Source organism: Numida meleagris, chromosome 7, assembly GCF_002078875.1.
Source record: "Numida meleagris isolate 19003 breed g44 Domestic line chromosome 7, NumMel1.0, whole genome shotgun sequence".
Classification (NCBI taxonomy): Eukaryota; Metazoa; Chordata; class Aves; order Galliformes; family Numididae; genus Numida; species Numida meleagris.
Window position 1 is genome coordinate 15,232,452 of NC_034415.1, and position 17,873 is coordinate 15,250,324.

At 36.9% G+C, this 17,873-nt stretch overlaps 1 protein-coding gene across 2 annotated transcripts in view; it reads right to left on the reverse strand.

Moving 5' to 3' along the window:
- The window catches only part of PKN2 (protein kinase N2), a 53,769-nt gene continuing 36,453 nt past the window's right edge, over window positions 558-17,873 (reverse strand). For both annotated transcript variants that reach the window (XM_021404103.1, XM_021404104.1), the window contains 18 exons: window positions 16,610-16,755; window positions 16,294-16,507; window positions 13,461-13,646; window positions 13,064-13,173; window positions 11,174-11,317; window positions 10,956-11,031; window positions 10,458-10,632; window positions 10,091-10,220; window positions 9,503-9,639; window positions 9,343-9,418; window positions 9,170-9,261; window positions 7,933-8,109; window positions 7,284-7,346; window positions 7,120-7,196; window positions 5,754-5,896; window positions 4,486-4,593; window positions 3,063-3,143; window positions 558-2,982 (listed from right to left, as the gene is read on the reverse strand). In XM_021404103.1, the coding sequence (XP_021259778.1) occupies window positions 2,779-2,982; window positions 3,063-3,143; window positions 4,486-4,593; window positions 5,754-5,896; window positions 7,120-7,196; window positions 7,284-7,346; window positions 7,933-8,109; window positions 9,170-9,261; window positions 9,343-9,418; window positions 9,503-9,639; window positions 10,091-10,220; window positions 10,458-10,632; window positions 10,956-11,031; window positions 11,174-11,317; window positions 13,064-13,173; window positions 13,461-13,646; window positions 16,294-16,507; window positions 16,610-16,755 (2,339 nt within the window). In that variant the 3' untranslated portion in view covers window positions 558-2,778. The remainder of the gene's footprint in view (window positions 2,983-3,062; window positions 3,144-4,485; window positions 4,594-5,753; window positions 5,897-7,119; window positions 7,197-7,283; window positions 7,347-7,932; window positions 8,110-9,169; window positions 9,262-9,342; window positions 9,419-9,502; window positions 9,640-10,090; window positions 10,221-10,457; window positions 10,633-10,955; window positions 11,032-11,173; window positions 11,318-13,063; window positions 13,174-13,460; window positions 13,647-16,293; window positions 16,508-16,609; window positions 16,756-17,873) is intronic.

Below are 17,873 nucleotides of genomic sequence, written 5' to 3' on the forward strand. Positions count from 1 at the left end.
TAAGCATTCAGGTGAGGTGGCTCTAGGCAATAGCCTCATGAAATTTCAACTCGTTCTTAAGAGTGGTGAGTAAAGATTTATTTTCTAAGTGTACTCAGAAAAGAAAGCTTTTCATTCTCGCTAAAAGAACAGGTTTACTGTTGGTTACGTGCAGGTTTTTGTTTGTTTACAGAGCTGCCCTACATAATGGGGGGGAAAAAGGCAGTAATGAAGAAATACCCAGGAGGGAGGGAGCGCTGTCTGCCCCTGTCCTCAAAGGAAACTTGTGAGGGGAGAATGCAGAGCCAAGCTGGCCAGCTAATGCATGTGATCTTTTCCTCCTCCCTTCGGAAGGACTGCTCACCCCAACGCGACAAGACTACTTTAATTTGAAAGAAGGTATGTTCACAGTTGATTATTTATTTGGAGTTGAGGGAAAAAAGGGGAGTACACTGAACTACCACTAAGAGACTAGTTTTCTGTAAGTCGCCTCCTGTTTGCAAGTTCTTTTCTGAAGTAACCCGTGGGAGAAACATGCCATCACTTCAGGAAACAGCAAAATCATGTTTGGGACACAATTTACAAATTACTCTATTTAAAACTTTAATTTGTGATATTAATGACTGCAAAACACTTAGAATGACATTGTTAAAGGCACATTTCATTTTAATGCATAGTGTACCATTCTAAAGTATCCTAATTTCCTTACAAAGTGCTTGAGCAGCCACATACAGATAAAGTATAGCAAAATATATTTACAATCTAGGGTTTAAAATCTTAATCTGCCTAAAAATATTTTAAAAACTACAGAGATAAAATTAGTGCTTTCTTTCAGCTTAACTGGGTGAACATACCCTGCCCTCTATTTTTTTTTTTTTTTTAAGAGATGTACTTAGATTAAAAATGAGATTTCTGTACAAGATGTAGTTACAAAAGGTATTTTTCAGGATACTTTCATAATTGTTAAGCACCGTGTTAGATGCTCATATATATATTTGGGAACCAAGGGGGTAAGCTGACTGTACCTCAAAAGTATTTAGTTTCAGCTAGATACAGGAACATAATTTGTTTCTTAAGCTGGAAACAAAGCTGAAAAGTTCATTGTCTCCTCCTAACATGATTTGTGGAGTTGGTAAAGATGCCTTTCCCGTTTCCTGGGGTGGGGGAAGCCCAATTTAGGACTACTAACCATTACTCCCCATCGCCTTTCCTCTGCCTGACCCTGCAGGTCTGTGCAGCATCATGATTTTAAACAACCACCTCAGTGCCTAGTGGTTTCCACTTCATCTTTGAATGATCAAAATTACAAGTTTTTAATTCATTTCAGTGCTGATTCTCCCTATCTTAGCCCACCAACAGCAAACTCTTGGCCACGATGCACCTGTGAGAGTGAATACACAAGGTCTGAATGGTGCTAGAACGAAGGGTGACATGGGAAGTTTATTTTCTAAGAATTCACGTTTGCCTGCAGAACACCAGGTACCACAACAGGTCTTGGTTTATGAGTACACACAGTGTCAGGTCTAAATTATTGTTCAACTTTTGAGGTACAGCTTTTAGTGTTAGGAGGTTTATAAAATATACAGTTTTTTTTATCAAAAATATTTATACATTCTGTTACAACATATTGCTTTTACTCTTGCTAACTGCCAATCTAAGTTCTGGAGTTCAGTGGCCCAGATGAATATTTTTTTCACTCAAAGTTCTATGTTGTTCACACGGCCACTGTGCAAAATTAATGAAGTGGTATAATTAAATTACTTGCCTGGACGTAAGAATACATTACAACTTCCAAATATACATGTTCACAGCATGTATGCATTGAAAATCCTTATGTTTTCTAATGGTGATACGATATTGTACAGTAGATACAGGATGATCTAGGTGGTTAAATACAGAATGGTTAACTTATCCGTCCACTCAGTGAGTGGAAAAGGCATGAGTTTGAGTATAGAAGTGGATGGGCTTGGGAAATGCATACACTTTGCTCTTTGTGGTTAGACTGAGCAACATCCTCGTTACATTCTTTGTTCCAACCAGAGTTTTAAGCCATGCTTAAAGAGCTTGAAGGCAAAACTGTTTGGCAAGTGGCTTTGGTAAACTTCCTGGGTTTTTCGGGATTTTTATTTTTCATGGAAGCACTTATGCTGTTGTTATCTCAAAGGCAAGGCATTTAACAATTTTCCTAATAAATACCATAGAAACTTTATAAAACAAGGCATTATCTGTTCTCATCACCATTATTTTAAGAACACAAGAGGAAGGTGTACAAAGAAATGTGTAGTTTTACAGACCGCACAAGATATTTAACTGAAATCACTTGCCTTCTCCAGCTAGAACCATGTTCTGTGTGAGTGTCATCAGTATCCCAAACTTCTATTTCATGTGGCTTAGTAGCATTACACGATTACCTAGCTCAAAGTCTGCTTTTCCCACCTAAGGCAGATACTTAAAAAATGTTATCTGCTGCAGAAGAGTGAGAGAAACAGTTCAGATCCAAGTGTGCCCACGTGTGAGAAGCTCAGTACAGCCTGGATTCACCCACTCAGCTTAAGAACTCCATAGAACTGCTTTCCAGTGCTCAGATAAAAAACAATATACAAAGAGGCCACTCTTCACAAGAGTGTTAAAACAGTACTTAAAAGGATCTTCATGTGATTTAAAAAACAAAAAAACAAAAAAAACCAACCAGAACGAAACAGAAGCTACAGGTGGCACAGAGAGCAATTGGAGGGCGGTATTCTTCTGAGAGAGGCATTGTTGTGAGCCAGTCAGCTAGGATTTCACAGTGTCTAGAAGTTAACACCAATCAGCAATGTAATCAAAATCTCTGAACATCTCCTGTTCTTCTTCTGAAAGTATCCTTGGTTCCCGAGGTGGAGTGAGGATAGGTGCTTCAGAGGTAAATTCATCATCAAAATTACTAACATCTTCTCTTCCTCTAATGGTGGGTACAAAAGGAGGCTTCACTTTCTTGGCCAGTAAAGCATTCCAGTCTATTAGCTGTAAAATAAACCAACTGATGTTCAGTTTCCCCTCTCTACTCCTTCATGTCCCTATAAAAAATGCTGGCTTCTACTCACCCGGAAGAAGTGATGCTTTTTCACATCCTCAGCATCTTTCTCTCCAGCTCCAAGACGTCGCTCTGGATTTCTTCGTAGCAGCTGACAAAACAAGAAAGATTTAAGTGTGAAAATTCAGGGGTAGTAAGAGTAATGAGGGGCAAGTGCTACTGTGCAAGACTCAACGCTGAGACTGGATGGATGGTGAAGTTCATACTGCCTAACTCATAGAAAATTAATGGTCGTCAGAGAAAGGTAAAGATGAAACTTTAAATCTATGTAGAAAGAGGCAGCATTTCCCTTCTAGAGTCAGCGGAATCTCACAGCTAGATTGTACAAGCAGCCTAGCTCTGAATGTGTACTGAGCAGACTCCTCTCTTACTCTGCAAAGCTGCTGTGTAATATCTTAGTACCTGAAATAATTTGTGGGGATAGTGTTCAGCACAGAGACAATAAAAAGTATACTTTCTGATGGAGAGGATAGAGAATGTACATAAGCTAAAATTTCTGCTTGCTTGGCTCAGAAGAGAACAATCTGATGAGGGTACTTCAGTGGTCAGTAGGTTTCTTCCTTTGTTTTTCCTCATTATTTGATGGTATACCTTCTTTTGGTACTGCCTTAAGAGCATTTGTTTTTCCTTCCTCTAGAAGAATAATCAATCAATCTCCTCCGTGGGAGGAAGAGGAAGCACTCATTTTGAGCTACAGAATATTTCTGCTTTAACATATATAATTATTAAAGCATGTCTCAGTAAGTACTGTTAACATACATGTTACTGCCTATTCCTAAATTGGGTGCTTGACTAGCAGTGCTCAGTGTCAGACTTCGAACCAGCTCCAAGAACTGCCCTTCCATCAACTAAGATGAGCCTCTAACTCAGACACCTGAAGAAGTTGAAAGTCTGAAGTTAAGTAGAGGCATTGCAATATGGAATAACATGAAGAAAAATCATGAAATCAGCTTTCTCTGAGAAGAGTGGGGCTCTGTAGATGCCACGTGTATGGTGTTCCCTGCCCCAGTTGGAATGAAACCAAAAAGAGCTAGAAGTCTTTGAGTTAAAATATTCATGTGACTACATTAAGCTACCAACTTGGTCAATGCAACAGTGTTCTGTAAGAAAAAGAAACCTGAACTTCTCCGGTTAGATATGATTATGAAACTTAGTTCTAGGAGAAAATAGAGCTCCAGTGTTTTACATTTCAAAAAGAAAAGCTTGCTCCTGTATAAGAAAGTGAAATGGCACTGAGTTTTCTTTTAAGATGAAACTGGGTGATAGACAGCGTGGCACAGCATAAATGAAGCAAGTCTGAAATTCAGTTGTAGAAAAAAAGTGTAGGTTCTTAAAAGTATTCTGTTCTTCATGAGAATGATAAAATTCTGTAAGACAGAAGAGGAAAAAGGACAAGAGGGAAACACTAATTTTTTTTAAATTTCATCTCTTACCCGTCTCATTATAGAGATGGCTTCTGTAGACAGAAATCGTGGATATCTTACTTCATCGTTTACAATACTGTCAAACACTTCTTCTTCATCATCTCCAGGGAAAGGAGACTATAATCAAAGTGATAAACCCCACAGTTATTAAACAGGCTTAAAAATCATTTGCAGTTCAAAGAAAAAAAATCGCAGCATTTTCAACTGACAGCTAGGAGCTGGTCTCCCTAAATTGAAACTTTCCTTTCCCTAGAAATACACAATCCTTTTCCATAAGGAAGAGAGAAAAGAAGGTGGTTGTTGTCCCTCAATTTTTTTTTTTTTACTAAAGGACTATGCTTTAAAAGTTCATATTTAAAAGTAGAAAAACCTAAAACTAGTCTCTTTTTTGAACTCTTGCCGCAAGATAGAAAATGTGGAAGGCATTTATTAGCTCTTCATTGGGACAGCTGCCACCCAGAAGTAACACGTGAAAGGCTGGTTTGTTTTTATAATATCTTTAGCATGTTATAGCTTCAGTATATTTCTATTTTAGAGTGGCCTGAATGATACAGACCACACCTTGCAAGCTTCTTGTCCTTTTTTTTTTTTCCTCCATAAAAAACCTGAACGGAGTTATCTTTATTTCAAAAAGAATAAAATGATGAACAAATCTATAGTTTTCCCCCATGTTTTCAGCCTGTAAGCCATCACCACGTTACTCTGGAGAGAACTCTAACAAAACCGACCTGAAGGCAAGGCCACGTACACAATGCTAAGTAACTACTCAATAATAATTTATTTGTACCATCTCATTTATACAGAACTGGGGCATTCTGTTCTAATGTGTAATTCAAATAATATGCAACTTTGGTGTAATCTTTCACTACTATCCAGTTCTCTGAATTAAGGTTTTCTTCCATTCAAGATATAGGAGTTAAGGAGTTGATTTTCCAACCCCTTTGATTTAAGGCATAATGATGTAATTAGAAGCAAACCAAACAAATTCAAGGGTTAGGTCTTGAACCAACTATGACTTATTTGCTTCCACAGCAGCTGGTAACTTAAGCCTATGACATTACTAATCAATTTTTGTAGTATTAAGAGCAGCTAGTATCAGTTAAGCAGTTCCTGCTTTTTCTTAACAAACCTTGACAATGCTCAGTCTAAAAGTAGGTGTGCCTGTACATCCTGTATATCGATATAACTGTATAGGATATATTAAACGTTCACAGGCCAGTATTTTGAATTTTGTAACATACATTATTATGACTGCATTATATCTTACTGGAACGTACCTCACCCACAAGCATCTCATAGATAAGGACACCAAGACCCCACCAGTCTACAGCTCTTGTATAGGAAGTTTCTGTCAGCACCTCTGGAGCAAGGAATTCTGGTGTACCACAGAATGTGCTTGTTCTGTCTCCAAATCCCATTCCTGAAAATTTACAATTAATGAAAAGCAAGCAAGTTTTCTGCAAGTCCACAAATTATTCCTGTAGCAAGTAAAACCTCTCTACCAGCTTCAGCTACGTGAAGTCCTGGGGTCTGTCCTGAATATTCACTCTAATGAGTGAAGTAAACATAGCCATATTCTTCCCTCCCTTGTTCCAAGTGTGCTTCAGTGTAAGCTTTTCTATAACTCTACACAATGAGCCAAATTAAGCCTCCAGTTACACTTATGTCACCGTTACCTTTGCTTGGAAAGATACAATCAATCTTAGCTTGCATGTGGAAAATGTTGGACCCTACTTTAGTCATACACGCCCATTGCAAATGCTTCTGCAGTGGCAAAGCCACCTATAAATAAAGTTAAACATGAAGTGCAGTGAAACAACTTTGAGCAAAATAAGAACTGTACATTTGCAGGAGGGGCACAGTTAAAAAGAGCACCATAAGCACTGATGTGACACTAAAAGTGGAGGTGTTGTATAGAGCATTTATTGCAGAAATGCCTTTCTTGCAGTAGTCAGTAAGCCACAGAGCTTTCCTAGTCCTTGTTTCCTTCTGTCATTTACAGAATTTTAGCTGAAGTGACACAACTTGCTCAAGGATATTAAAAACAACAATAATGCCCGAGTACCTATAAAACTTAAAAAATTTATTTCCCTCTTGTGCTAGCTAAAAGTGAAATATTTTGAGGACAGACCTTTTCAGTTCTTTCCTCCTCTTGGGGTTTCAGAAAGACACTTCTCTCGATGCAGACAAATCCCTTATTTTACATCTTCAAGCTGGATGCTTGAAAGTTACTTTTCTAGCCTCTAGGCCTCCCTTTTGGGATAAATTTTTCTTTTTTTAGCTATTTTACTAAGTATATAGACATGACAGACTAAGAGTTGCAACTATTTGAGAGTTTAAAAAAGTAAAAAAAAAAAATGAGGTATAGCTTGATTTCATTGTACAGTGCCAACTTTGGTTTAGAATGAGGAAAATAATTTAGAGCACACGATGAAGTAAAAGTCAGCTGTGAGCTATTTCTCACAACTTAAAAAGTTCCCCACTAAAGAACTTCCTCCCCTAATTGTACTGATGTATTTTTCTTTCAAATGATACCAGATCAATATACATAGTATACATTTGTCATTTCACAAGTCTTAAGGAACAGTCAAGAGCAAGTAAACTGATGGAACTTCCTTAAAATAAATAAATAAGAACCATTACCTTCTTTGCAAAGACCGAAGTCTGCTATTTTCACAAAGCCTTCTGTGTCCAGCAATAAGTTATCCAACTTCAAATCTCTACATGAACATTTGAGAATAAGGTTTCTTTAGTGATATTTGGAATTACTGAAATACATCTGTCAGAAATAGTCGGTGACAACTTACCTATAAACTATTTTGTGCTCGTGTAAATACTGAAGTCCAAGAACAACGCACGCGGCATAGAATCTGTTGAAAAAGTAGAAATTTGAAGTTTCAGTGGATTTTAGTCTTGCTTTTCAGAATGTGAAGCTCATCATAATGGATCTGTTTTAGTAGCCGCCCTCTGAAAATTATGGTTTGCGTTTTCTGGTAGTGATTAGTTTTAGACAGAATTTAAAACTCAAATGTCAAAAATGTTCAAACTTGCAAGCTGTACATATGTTTACTTGGCCTGAAGGATAAGTTTTCTGTAGGGTTCACCATCATGGCACTGAAGGATATCTCATTTGTCTTATTCCTTCTTTTTTTGGCCTTCTACCTTATTTTAACTTCCGATTTAGCTTTTTAATGTAATCTTTTCCCCAAAAAGTATTCTAAACGTGAAATATCTGTATGCCATTATTTGCATTCAACTTAGATTCAGGTACATTTAACCTGCATATGTGTTTTTCTTATTAAAAAAATAATCAATATCTACCCTTTTAAAAACTCAATAGTACTTTCTGAAATTACATAAGGTAGAGCCGCGAGGCAATAAATACCGTAGTTCTTGCCCACTCAGACACAACAAAATGCGCTTTCGCTAATGCCACAAGAAGGAGTGGATACTCACACTGCTCTTGGTTCAGAGAAGACATCAGTATGAATATGCATCATCAGATCCCCACCAGCAGCATATTCCATTACAAAGCAAACGTGATCTTTGGTTTGGAAACAGGCGAAAAGGTTCACCAAGAAGGGATGTCTTACACTATTCACAGTTTCAAATATTCGCTTTTCACACATCAAGCTGCAAATGGTTTAAAAAAGAAAAAAAAAAATCAGTAACACTTAAAGGTGAATCCTGAAGCGCAGTTCAACTCTCAGAAGACTGTTGGTAAGGTAACTTAGATCTTATGCTTTTTCCCCCCCTTCTATTCCTTGAAACAAGATAACAAGAATATTGTTCTTTAGAAAAGAGCTTTTGATATTTCCACACACATTAATTGATGCCAAGATATCCAAGAAGTTGCATTTGGTCTTCCGCAAGTGAAAAAAGGCAACGTAGTTGTCCCTGAAGACAGAATCCTGACAATTTTCCTTCCAAATTAGTACATGTCAATATCGTGTGGCATCATTATGTTGCATCCATTTTTATCATGTACAACATACGTAGTCACAAAAAGTTACAATACTGTAGATATTTATGATCATTCCTGATTATTTCTCCTTAAGGCAATTGATTAATTTGCAGCTTATTCTCAATGTAATTATTTATTTTTCTGCAAGATAAATGAACAGTCATTGAACAGCTGTTGAAGCACCTTCTTGTGCTGAACCTAGATAGTTTGCCATTTGACTTCCACGCAGAGAAAAAACTTACTTCTTGGACAAATATTAAAGATGTAAGTGTAGTATACACAAGACTTAAGGGAAAATACGAAGAACGGAGTATGATAGTATGATAGTATGTTACAAGTTGAGAAATACCAACTTATGTATTTCTGCAGGCAAAGAAAGCATAGTTACTGTCCTCTTAGAATGTGATGGAATTCTATAAAACAAGCAATTAGAAGTGATGATTAGAACAGAATCTGAATCAAAAACAGGATAGGCTTTAAAGCCAGAGCTGTAATACAGGCATTGTAAGAGAAGCAGTAAAATGAACATTGTTCTTGGTCTATCCCTGCTTCTTCCTTGCCCCAGAAGAAAGGATACAGGTCTATAACAGCCAACTGAACAGGGAGATGACGACTTGTTTTGCTACTGAAAGCAATTACTGTTTGGTAGAGCTTATAGTTGTGTCACATGCAGGAAGAAAACAGAACTGATTTAGAGAATGAATCCATGCATGATATTTACAAACTGACCTGTCTACTTCATCACGAGCGACAATATCTCCTTTCTTTAAGGCTTTAATAGCAAACATCTCATTTGTGTTTTTGTATTCTGCCAGCAGCACCTGAAACAGGATAAATGATTTAAGACTTAAATCTGGTTTTTCATATAGCCTTGACAGCTGATACAGCCTTTTCACATTTACCTTTCCAAAGTGTCCTCTGCCAAGTACTGCACAACATCTGAAGTCCTTCAGACTGAATTGAAATCTTTGTTGTGTTCTATGTAAATAAACACACACTTTCCAGTTAGCTGACTTTAACAAAGGTTATTCATACTCAACACTAAAACCATAGCATTTTTACCTTCTATCTTCAGGTTCTCGGATGTTGGTGTATTTTATGTCTGAATGTGGAACATCAGACTCACAGATTATTCCAGGTTGGAGTTTTGGAACAATACTATTTCTACCATTCTCAAAATCAAAAGTTGATACATCATCCTGTGAAGAAAACAGTGTTTGAAAATTTAAAACAGATTGCTAAGGCAAAGAGATGCAGAAATGTTTACCTTAAGCATATGGAATTCTTAACACAAGAATTATCTGAGCTAAAACATTATACCTTAAGATGATACATATAAGCAAGCCTTTAACAGAATGATGAAATCTACTCCTCCAGTTATTCTGGTCTTTCTTAACAAAACCTGCATTTTCCTGAATACTCCTTTGATTTTTAGGCGTTTTTTTTCTTCCCCTCATGTGAAAAAAAAAAAAAAAAAGAAATCACAGAAACGCTTTGCTACTGCGAATAATCATGGCATCCTATTTAGACAATTCTGTATGTGTAAGTTATGGGAGCATAATACATAAGTATAAAGGACGAAGCCCATCGTAAAGATAACATTACAGCCCTGTAAAAACAATACAGCCCCAAATTCTTAACTTGACTTGCCTGAGCTGGCGTATCAGGAGCCTTCATCTCAGAGGAAGGTTCACATATTTCCCCAAGGGAAGATGCACGAGGTGGAGCAGGTGGAGGCTCAGGCTCCAGTTCAAAGTCCAATTTGGCTACAGGAGAGTCGCTGGCAAGAAAATAAAATAATTTCTCAGCGTACAGCAGAGAAAGGTTTAATAAAAACCAACTTAAAACTGCATGTTATATACCATTTGTCTATAAAATAGATTTCTACAATAGAACGCTGAAAGGTCTTAAGGCGTGCAGAAAACTGGTTAAAACTGGTTTTACATACCTTTTTGCATAAACATTTTACTACTTTACTCTCTCTTAAGAGTGCTGAAGAACTGTAGGTATTGCCTACCTGGCTGGCAGCGCCAGATCAGGAATGCGTGCATCAACCACTGGCACTGCGGCAGGTACTGCTGCTTGAGGGCTGAAGGTGCCAGAGTGGTTTACTGTAGGAATAGCTCTTCTCACCAGCCTTCCCCAAGTGGCTATATTGATATTCATTTGAGGAGCTCTGAGAAATGTTTTGCCTGAGGATATTGTGAAAAAAGAAAGTGCAAGTAATTTCCTTACCAGCATACGCTATCTATAACTTTTTAAAAATAATCATATTCATTACTTTTTAGTTTACAAAGAACAAACTCAATTTGAAATACTCCTTACCAATCCATGATTGCTCACTATTAAGTGCTAATGCATAATACAGAATTCCAGAACGAAACTTTTCCTAGTGCAGTGCCAAATACTTCATTATCAACAGCTTTATTCAGAGACAAACGTTAAACCTCAGTATGAAAATATCACAAATACAGACAATTTTGAAGCTTTATATACATTTGTACTAAACAATTACCTTGCTGTTTTGAAAAAATTTTCTTCTGTCTCTGAAGTTTTGGTCTTCTTTCAATAACTGGATTAAAAAACGTGACCTGCAGTTCAAATAACATATGTTATAATTCAAGTTTCAGAACAAAATGCATTCTTAAAAGTTTAAGAAAAAAAAAATTGTTAAGCTACTGTGCAAGATGATACTTGTGAGTATGCCCAAGCGTCTGAAGGAACAACTCTTACCTCTGCAAACAGAGTGCCCTGGGGTTCGAGATAGAGACACATGCCATGCCGCTGGTTGTCCAGGAAATCTTCCAGCCTCAGAAACTTCACTGCACAAAGGGATCTCCAGTCACGCCAATAAACTGAGATTTCCAATTCACGTGACTATGACAGCAAACACACACAGGAAATTACTTAGTAGTAATTGTTCTGCAAGAGTTACCTCTCCACAACCATAAGATCTAGCGCTTCATGATCAAGATGCAGAGCTTTTATGGCTGTCTAGCCACAGTGAGCAAACTCTCACTAGAATGACCACACATCATTTTGCATCAGTTCAAATGTGATCTCCAGCGTCCAAATAAAAAGTGTAAATTTCCCAAGGATAGAAGGAGAGAATCAAAAAAAATTCACCAGTTTTCAGTCAGTCTAACAAAAATGCTAGTTCAATACGTCATAGCTGAAGCTCTGGGAACAAGTTTTTAACTGTTCTTAGAAAGCTCAGCTTTGCTAGTTTTTGATATTATTTATAAGTAAGTGTCAATTGCATTTCATGGCTGTATAGTGACACTTTTGTGTCTGGGTACACCTCATGATGTGTACCTCACACTTTATACACCATTCCTAGAAGCACATGCAATTTTTGTAACATGGTCATGAAGGGAACTGCCTCTATCTTGTCAGTGGGATTTATACATTCTTAGGGTGTCTTATAAAGTCTGTACAAAATCTGCTACAAACAGTGAACAATCCTGCAGCGCACCATACAGCGTCAGCATTGTGTGGTACTGTTTTCAGATGGCATATCTTAATTCCATCATGATGCATCAACTCACCCTCTTTATCTGATAGGTGTGGGTTTTCAAGGAAACAAAAGTTAAGAGGAAGCAACAGAAAAACACTAGGGTTGAGAATGTGGGTCTCAAATACAGGGGGATAGGTGGCCACACCCAAGAGAAGCAAGATTCTTTTCTGGCACCAGAAAGCCACTTAAAAAGCCATCTGAAAATAATACACAAAAAGTTACAGACTCCACAACTGCTAGTTTTGTTCTGCACTCCTGCTAGTAACCTGAATTTCTTTAGCTGCAGGTCTCAATCTGCTTCCTTCCAACATGGAAGGAATTTGGCTCGGCTTAGACAGGTGGGGTGGTGAAAGTGAAATACTGGTCAGTAAAACCAGGAAGGTAGGGGTGTTTTTTTTTTTCCTGTTTTTATTCATTTTTTCTAATTATGTAAATGCTTGAGATTTGTTCCTAAAACAAAGCAGCTTAATTTTCAGCCTACTTTACACCGATGGAAAAAAGATATCCTTGCACCCTTAAAATACTATGAGTATTAGGTACCTGTAAATAAATACTTGATTAAACCTATATGTCAGAAATTCTCTTCAAAAGGAACATGGAAAGAAAGTATCGAGTATCATTCCAAATACTGAAGTCCATCAAAATAACACTTAAGGTTCTAGGAAAATAAACTGTTAGTAAATTTATTACTCCTGAAAAATAAGAACTAACCTGCTTCACCTGAGAACATGTAATAATTATGGATAGGCACTGTAAAAATTCTATGAAATAGGTTTGCCAAAATATCTGAACCTTATTTGATAACAGTTTCCTTGTAAATGAAAAGTTGATTCCAGCACTTTTGTTACAGGCTACAAGGATAGTAAGTGTTAGGCCTTGGGAAAAAAACTACATCTTCTTGTGTGCGTGAAAAGATAGAAACTGTAGAACAGCAACCCAGCAAATCAGCGTATCTCCACATAACTCTTTCTGTTAAAGAATATTTGTGTATGTATAATTTGAACATAACCACAACAGTAAAAAAAAATATATACATATATAAAGCAACATGACTTTAATCTACATAATTAACTATATATGTCAATGAAGTAAGATTGCATCTTTACCCTGTCTAGTTCCAGTGTAAATTTCTGATCCCATGACTGATTGGAAATAGGCTTCCAGCTAGTCTGACCAACCACAGTGTTATCCAGCTTCAGTACAGCACAGACTTCATCTGTAAGTAAAGTACACAAACTCAGCTTAGATCTATAAGAGGATTTTCCACAAACAAAGAGGTCTTCAGTAAGTTTCCCTTAAAAAGAGCTCTCATATTTAATTGGTTCTTATGGTCATAATAGTGCAGGCTTTTTTATTTTTATTTTTAAATCCATAACAACTTGACAGCTGAAGGAACAGCTAATTTTACAGCTTCAAGTCAATTTAGTATTTCTAATTACAAAACACAGCATGCATATTAAAATGTAAAAAAAGATAAGCATAAAAGTAGAAAGTATACTCAACTGGACAAGTCATCAGTTTTCAGAAGGTTTTTACTAATCCCAGCTTTAGCTTTAGTGGTTCTGCCCATGAAAGTTGTTCTGACTTCATTTGGACTCCAACCAGGTAGAGTAACTGACGTGGCTTTTGATCGACCAGGGACATTTTCTAAGATGTCTTGGCAGCCCATTAGCCTAACTTCCAGGGTACCTAGAACAAGACAAACAACTATTTGTCAAAAATTTCTGTGCTCAAATGTGCCAAGTGAATGACTAATGATTGATTTTATGGCAATAGCTCATATTCTAACCCATGCTGGGTATAATAGAAATCAGATAAAAAACAAGAGATAGACTTAAGACAGACAAACCTGAAAATAAGCATAAAAACAAGTGAAATATGTGAGAGTCAACCTTCTAGAAGGAAGCAACAGTTCACCACAATGCCACAAAACCAGTTTTTGTTCTATAATTTAGCCTCAGAAAAACTTTTCTTCTGTTAAGAATCTAACTGACTTGGGTTCAAGTTCTAAGAAGTGTCATTTTCTAAAGTGACCGATTAAATATTGCTCATGGGACAGTATCAGTTTTTCTGTGAGTTTTATATAACCAAGTAATAGTGGATAATAACCAATACTGGATAGATTCTTAGATAATTAAAATGAACACACTGACTATTGAGACTACATGCTTAAAATAACAAATCTGCCTGCTGGACGCTGAAGTCCAATTTGAGTTAGTATATAATTTACAGTCATCCAATTGTTAGAACTTGAGAGAATTGGGATTTATTAAAGCTGAGACAGCTGAGAAGCTACTCGCCAGCATCTTCAACTGAGGAAGAGGCTGCGGTTTTAATTTGAAAGAGCTTCCTCCAGCAGCATAGCAGCATCTGAGTGTAACAGATGGCTTTCTGTATCCTGTAAAGATAGCATCTGTACAGCTATGACACAACTAACAGTGATGAAACTGACTATTAAAAGTGGTGAAATTAGTTCATAACCATGTAGTCACCTAGAAACACAGCTCCTAGGGTAGCATAGCTCCTATGGTAAATGTACATAACTGCAAAACTTAAAAATACTCTTTTGTAACAGAAACCTAAATCAGATTGAACCTACAAATGGCATGGCAACATTACAGCCCACAGAACAGACACTGACAGACCAATCTGAGATCAAATTCCATATGGTAAGGAACTAACAATCGTAAGTGACAGCTAAATATTGTTTCTGGGAACAGTGTAACGGAAGACAGCAAAGATGCTACTGGCTCCCCAAATAGTTTAAAAGATAAAACAATGCTTCGTTCCAAAACTGTTTAGAAAAAAATCCCAATAAATTAATATGCAAAAAGGTCATAATCTTATCGAATATGGGATATATATCAGAAGGTCCCATTGGAGTGTTTAAAATAGTATGACAGTAGCACTCATCTATATTTCACAAGATGTTAGAGGCAAAATACAGACTGCTAAATCCTGTTCAATAGAAAGGTTCTGTGTGGTTAAGATGGAAGTGACAAATTATTAAGAGCTTTACAAGCACGCAGCTCTGTTTTGATAATTCCTATTAGAAAGTACCAGTATATACCCTAATATGTACCTGCCGATTGTATTCAGAGAGGAGTTAGTCACCGCAAGGCATATGACCTATGATTATCTTTTACAAAAAAAAAAAAAGACTAAAAAAGGCTGTTTTAAAAAAGGCATCATGTGCTGTGCCCCTGGTCACAGATCATTTAAGGGGGAACTTTTTTTGTCAAATACAATCTCTCCACTCAGTATCTTCAGAAGGGCTCTTGTCTGAGGTTCTGATGCTTTTTACCCTTGGTTACTTTTGGTAACAAAATGTAGGATGTGTAGTCTTGTCCATTATTGGTGCAGCCTGGCAGAAGAGTTCCTCTTTTTCTTTTACAATAGAACACTACTTGAAAACTAAATTCTGGTGTCAGTTATAGGCACTTAAAGAAAGTAACCTTCAAGTTAGAGACTGTAAAAATGTTTCCTCTGTTGATAGTTGGTCTAATAGTTACATATAGGACTGTTTAGGAAACCAACCAAACCAAACTCTGTAGTAGCAATTCTTATGTGGCCACTTAATAAATACATTTAGTAAAGCAACATATCTTCAAGCGGTCAAAAGTATTTACTTTAAGAGCATCAGGAGGGAAATATTTAAAATTTTTGTTAAAGTATGGCCCATCTGTTTGAGAAGCTTACTTCTAATGAAGGACAACAATTTCAGGTGAACCCAACTATGAGAAACTGCATAAAACTTCTAAGTATGCTCCTTCACAGCAGGTTAAGTCTATACATTAACAGGGGCTTTGATAGCTCTGCACATTCTTGTTAGGATCTCCCTCTTTGGTTTAGAAATAAGTAAGTTTCCAGTAACATAAATCTCACCTTTTAGGAAGCTACTGTGGTCCAGTGAGCAAAACGGACTGGGAGGAAATCTGGGCGCCTATTTCCAGCTCTACCATACTTGTTATATGACAAGAGGAAGTCACTTAACCCTTCTCCACCTCAGTTTCCCCATCTGTAAAATGGGGATAATGATACTTGCCCAACTTTAAAACTGCTTGATAATCTAAAGCTGAAAAGCAGTTAATGCTCGTAATATTGTTCCCTAGTGACCTAACATAAGGCCAGAACTTCACTTTTTTTTCAGCAGGATTATAAAATGGTGAACAAATAAATCCTAGACATTGCATGGTTCACTTTAAACGCCTTTGTCTAAAAAAACAGACCAAACCAAACAACCAGCAATGAAATATTTTCAGAACGGCAACAAAGTTAGCACTAAAGACTAGTTTTATACCATGTAACAAAAATAAAAACACTCCAGAAAGCATACCTGTTAAAGCTGCTGGTTTGGACAGTGTACTGTATTGGTTTTGAGTGGATATTACACTTTGACGAGGACTTAATGTGGGTGAAGAGACCAATGAAAGCTCCTCTATAATAATACCACTTTTGGGATGGTTTTTAGGAAGTTCACTCAATCTCTGCTCCAGTGAATACTTCAACAGGTCCAACTTCTGGCTTGATTCATTAAATCTTGCTTGTGCCTTTTTAAAATAAAAAAAAATACAATATTTGACGTGTTTTTTTTTCCCTTGAAAGAACATTTAAAGTAAAGTAAAGTTTCAGAAATTGTAATGAGGAATTACTTCTGAAAGTGCCTTTCTGTCAGTAACCTTCCCAGATCCAAGTAATTTCATCACATTTTTTGCACCTTCTGCTACAGCATATTCTATCCTAAAATGATGCCGTAGTTCTTCCATTCGGAGTTCAAGAGGGCTTATCACAGGTTTTGCTGCAAAGAAATGTAAACAAACGTCATTGAAAACCTCACCCTTGCTTAGTTTCCTTATATATTAAACCCTCCCAACGCACACAGAGGGGGAAAAAATTCAGCTGTGGTAGACCAAAGAAAAGCTTTATGCGTGTCATAGAAGTAACACTGGAATTTTAATTAAAAAAAATTAATTCTCTTTTGAAGAAAGAAAGTAGTAATCACAGCCTCACTCCAGTAAACAGTCACTACTGCTTGTGGGGCTGTACTTGCTAGAAGATGCAAGAAATAAAAAAGTCATCAGGGAAGCTATGGGATAAATGACCTTCATAGAAAGGCAAATCTCCCAAACATCATTCAGCTGGCAGAAAGAAGTTTTGGGACTTTGACATTTCTGAATCATGTTCTGAGGGTTTATCTTTCATCTGCTCTGTAGCAGCATATATCCCTGATCAGTTTCTGAGAATTCTCTTGCTTCATACTAAATCCCATACTAAATGTTCTGGCTGTGCAAGCATGGGGAATGTAAGAGGTCTCATATAATGCCTACCCCAAACAGTTTAGGTTAACAGCTTTTAATATCCTCCTCTTAGAACATTAAGATTTCCTAAACAGTTACTGTTTTAAGCTCTAGGAGTAGTAGGAACATAAATAGGCATTTGAAAGCCTTTTCTGCTTGTGCTTTCTTGTAAGTCTAGGCTAGAAAGCAGACTACACATTTTGAGGATTTTTTTTGTTTTTCTTTGGAACAAATAAGGTGCACAATCCACGTGCATGGGGCGTTAAAAGCCAGAAGTGTCATAACTGTAAAAACAAACTGAACCAACTCCACAGAACAAAACAAACAGTACCTGGAGTATATTGAGGCCCTGATTAGGAGCATTATCAAACCACTTCAGTACTCAGTGAGATGCATACAAATGAAGCTCAAAACTTAGAGATGTACCAATATGCCCATGACTTTTAGTACAGTCATGCTATCAAAGTTCACGGGTTGTGCAGTTTTAAAACTACTTCTGAATGTGGTATATCTGAGTGTTTCAAATTGGATCTTTTTTTTTTTTTTTAAAAACACTGGTTTTTGGACTACTTCCCAGTCAAGCCTAAAGGCTAATATAAAGGCAGTAAAAGTTTCCCCA